At 26.1% G+C, this 4646-nt stretch overlaps 1 protein-coding gene across 1 annotated transcript; it reads left to right on the top strand.

Moving 5' to 3' along the window:
* The first annotated feature begins 275 nt into the window (after nucleotides 1-275).
* LOC145843801 (small ribosomal subunit protein eS12-like) lies at nucleotides 276-4388 on the top strand. The gene is made up of 3 exons (XM_082951035.1): nucleotides 276-362; nucleotides 1299-1494; nucleotides 4243-4388. The coding sequence occupies exons 1-3, from the start codon at nucleotides 276-278 to the stop codon at nucleotides 4386-4388; spliced, it is 429 nt and encodes a 142-aa protein (XP_082807161.1).
* Nucleotides 4389-4646: the final 258 nt, after the last annotated feature.

Consider the following 4646-nt stretch of genomic DNA (forward strand, 5'->3'; position numbering starts at 1 on the left):
TTTAAGGTAAATTGTTTTTATGTAGCTTAAATGTACACTTAGTTTCTTTATTAACTTTGTTTTTAAATGTTTGATTATGTTTTTCTTTTTTTTTAAATTTTTAATATGATTTAAAGAAAAAGATTATTTCTTTTAGAGCCTAAACCTTACTTTTGTACCAAATATTTTTTTATAAAAAATTAAATCAAAACTTGGTTAAGCTAGTAGGAACCCACTTTGTTGCAAAGATTCTTTCTTAATATTTTTTAAACTACTTCAAGGATCTGTGTTATAAAATGTCTGACCCACAAGGAGAAGTAGCTGCCCCACAACAAGTGGCTGAGGCCCCACAGCAAATGGACCTTATGACCGCCATCCACGAAGTAATTAAACATTTATCTGTTATCTATCTACAAAGCTAATTAAATTATCACCTCTTATGATATTTATTTTTTCATCAGTGAAAAACCATAAGCAGAAAACTGTCACAGACACAACTTTATTGTTTGTTACTTAAATTAAAACAATTAGTTGAACTATCATAATGAAATACTAGATTATTTAATTTGACTTAAGTTAAGGGCTGCTGTGGTCATTAAAATATCTTGATATCTTAATATTTTATAGTATTATATAATTGAATAAGATTAAATTTTTTACTTTGTTTAGACTTGTTTCTTCAACATCTTTAACTACTCAAACCAGATGTCAAAAGTTGACATTATTTTCAATTAAAATTTAAGAAGATATTTTTAAATTAACAAATATTTAATATTTTCAAGTTAGTATTATGTTTTTCTATTTGAGGCAAGTGTAAATTTTGTTCCTATTAAAATTATGGTACATAAGCCAAACACAGGGTTGCCACTTTACTTGAAAATCATGAATTTGACAATTTAGGCTAAAATAACCTGGAATTTGTGAAACTAAAATAAAAACCTGGAATTTTAAATAATTTTTACATGTCAAGTAGAAAAATTTTGATATGACACAAAAAATCTACCTTATTGATAATTTTTTTTGTCATCATCAAAAATATTTTTGTTAAAAAACACATTTGAAGTATCTTAACAGTAGCTTTTCAATGCTTAAATACTATTTAACACATGTTTTTACCTTGAACTTAAGTTTTTAACTTAAAGTAGGCCCAAAAACAAGTACTTTTGAAAACCTGGATAAAATTTGACAAAAGACAGTGGCAACCCTGTAAACACTCTTGAGCCATCAAAATAAACCATTTAAATTTCCTAACCCCAAGTACTTGTTAACAACTCCAAATACGTGTTCATATAACAAAAAAAAATTATATATATTTCCAGGTGCTCAAGACCGCCGTGGTGTACGATGGCGTGTGCAGGGGCCTGAACCAGGCGGCGAAGGCGCTGGACAGCAAGAAGGCGCACGTGTGCTTTCTCGCCACCAACTGCGACCACAAGGAGTACGTGAAGCTGATCGAGGCGCTGTGCAACGAGCACAACATCCCGCTGATCAAGGAGGTCGAGAACAAGAAGTTGGGTGAGTGTTTGTTTATAAGTTGTTTAAATGTAGATGTGTTTATGATTATTGTGATGAACCATTTCATTTGTCTTCAATAGAGTAGACACAAGAAGTTGGGTGAGTATTTTTAATTTAAGTGTTGTTTAAATGTGGATGTGTTTTTGATTTTTGTGGTGACCATTTCATTTGTCTTCAATAGAGTAGACACAAGAAATTGGGTGAGTGTTTTTGATTGAAATGTTGTTTAAATGTAAATGGATTTCTAATTGTTATGATGGACCATTTCATTCCTTTTCAAGGAAGTTGACAACAAAAAGTTGAGTGAGTATTTGTTTAATAAAAATTTTGAATACAATTCAAGTTCATATATGTAGTTATATATACACTTTTCCTCACTGTTTATTATTAATTAAAGTATTTCACTTATAATTAAAGTTGATAAGAAGAAATTAGATGAGTGTTTAATTATTAAAAAAAAGAGTGCATTTTTTTCACTTCTACATTGTTTTTTGCAACTAGTTGGCATCACTAAGTAAATTACTACTTATGAATGGTTGAGAAAGTTACTAATGATAACATTGAAATTGAAATATGGTTGTTATTTTGAAGTTGAAATTATTATTATTTGGTCCTCCTCAATAGTACCTTTTTTAATTTCATTAAGCAATAATCCCAATAATATAAGAAGTTGACAACAAGAAAATGGGTATATAAAAATTATTTCAATATTGCAAGGTTTTATTTGTATTAAAAAACTTCCATTATTTTCTTTTGTTTTATGCCAAAGTATGATTTCATTAAGTAAAGTCCCAATTTAACATTGAAGTATAAAAAAAACATGTTATAAATTTATTCAATTATTCTGTTGGTAAAGCAAGTTGACAGCAATAAATTGGATTGGTGTTTGTAAATTTAAATCCTCCATCTAATCTATTATTTTTTGACACTAATTGGTTTCATTAGGTAAAAGCCAACTTATCATTGAAGTTGTCAACAGAAGTAAAATATTTTTATTTCAATCAAATTCTAACAAATTCAATGAAGAATTCTTTATTATCTCATCCATTATTAAATTAATATTTATAGTCTAGTTTACATAATCATATCAATAGTCATGGTAGTAAAATTTTTAAAATCAATGTGAATTGTTTAATTTGTTCTTTCTTGATATCACTTATTTCATTTAAATTATACTAACTTTGTCAAAGTTTTCACTTTGAAAAATGTTTACACTAAGTCCTATAAAACTGTAGTTTATCAGAACTAAAGTTTTCCAGCTACTTAAAAAACCAAAATTTTCATAGTGCAAAATTGATAATGTTTGCATCAATTTATGCAAAGTATATAGAATACAGATACTATTGAGATATAATTACAAGAATTTTACTTTATAGATAGACAATATGGAAATAGTTTTCAATAGTTTTTTTTAATATGTTTATGATAAATCCAGGTTTGGTACTTTTTAAAAAATCTGGCTAGTTTAAAAAAATTTCTAACATTACGAGCTATTTATTATCCCAAATTTTTCAACTTCTTTTTGTAAATATACTAATTTCTAAAAATTAGCCTTAATTGTAATTATAGTTATTACTTTATTAAATATATTTTATAATATGACATCTTTTCACTCTTTTAATTTTTTCTAAATATTTAGCTTCTAAAATCAGAAAGAATTGACTAGTTTCTTTTATATCAAATTAATTTGTTGCTTGAAAGGGTGGCCACTTTATCATGGTAATTTTTTTTTTCATAAATGTGCAGTGCATACTTGCCACAAACCCAAGATAACTCAGGCTTGTTAAAACTTGGTTCATAATTTCAGGATTATTAGTTTTTTAGAAACAAATTTAAGCTTGTTTTGATGTAAAACTTAAATGTGGGCAAGTATTTAAAGTTTTTATAACTCGATTATATTTGAAATTGTTTTTTTTTTACTTTGTTTTCTTTTGGTACATTATACTCATAAGCTTAATAGATTTTTCAGTTTTTAAATATTATCATTATATTTTTCATATTTTTAAATTACCTTGCTGTATATTTAACTACTTTTTAGTTGTATACCCTTTTTTCTACTATCCCAAAGAATGGTTATCCTTTTTGTGTATTTATTTTACTAACCAAAACTTAGTTGATGATAAAAAATTAGTAAGTAGTGAAAAATAAACATGGTTGCCAAAAAAACCTGGAATCCTTGAATTTAATAGTTTAAACAATAAAAAAAAATGGAAGAACCATTAATTTGAAGTTTTTTTTTTAAAAACACTGGAAAAACCTAGAATTTGGAACAAAAATCTTTAAAGAAATTAAAAGTACCAGAAATTTTCAATATCTGTACATATCAAGTGACAACTTTAAAAAACAAATGATTAAAAACAAATTTTTTTTCAAAAAAACAAAAAAGTTTTTTTTTTAAACATATTTAGAATAGCTTAACTATTCCCTTTCAATGTTCTTATACTATTAAAAACAATTTTTTAACTGAAGTTTAATTTTATACTAAAAGTTGACCAAAGCACTTGTTTTTTAAATTACTGGAAAAATTAAGATAACTTGGAATAAATTGGAAACAAAAAAAAAAACCTTTGAAAACTTTGTTTAAAGTACTTGTTTGTGGTTTTATTTTATTAAAAATAGAAATATAGTTCACAAAAAAGCTTTTGAAGAAATAAAATTAAATAAACTTTAACACTTGAAAAGTCTATTCACACATTAATAAAAAAGTTTTAAAAATTTATTAGAGGTATTAATATTATTTTTTTTTAGGCGAAATGGCCGGTTTGTGCAAGATCGATGCTGAAGGAAACCCAAGGAAGGTTGTAGGATGCAGCTGTGTCGTCATCAGTGATTGGGGCAAGGAAGGAACCCAGGCCCATGAAATCGTCATGAACTACATCAAATCTAAGAACTAAATGGCTTAGCTAATTAAATTAGACAATAAACCATTAGCCAATTAATTATGTTTTTTTTTATATACTCTTAAAATAAACTAATTTATCAATTTTTATAATAGCATGAACTTTTTGTGAAGTATGTTAATACATATTTTAAGAAGGTATGTATACTAACATATCTATATTTAACTAAAATTACATTATTAATAAAAAATTTAAACTGTTTCTAACTGGTGGTGTCTCCTCTGTTTTGTGTAGCAAAACATAAAATCACTA

Source organism: Thalia democratica, chromosome 1 (assembly GCF_965202585.1).
Source record: "Thalia democratica chromosome 1, ktThaDemo2.hap1.1, whole genome shotgun sequence".
Classification (NCBI taxonomy): domain Eukaryota; kingdom Metazoa; phylum Chordata; class Thaliacea; order Salpida; family Salpidae; genus Thalia; species Thalia democratica.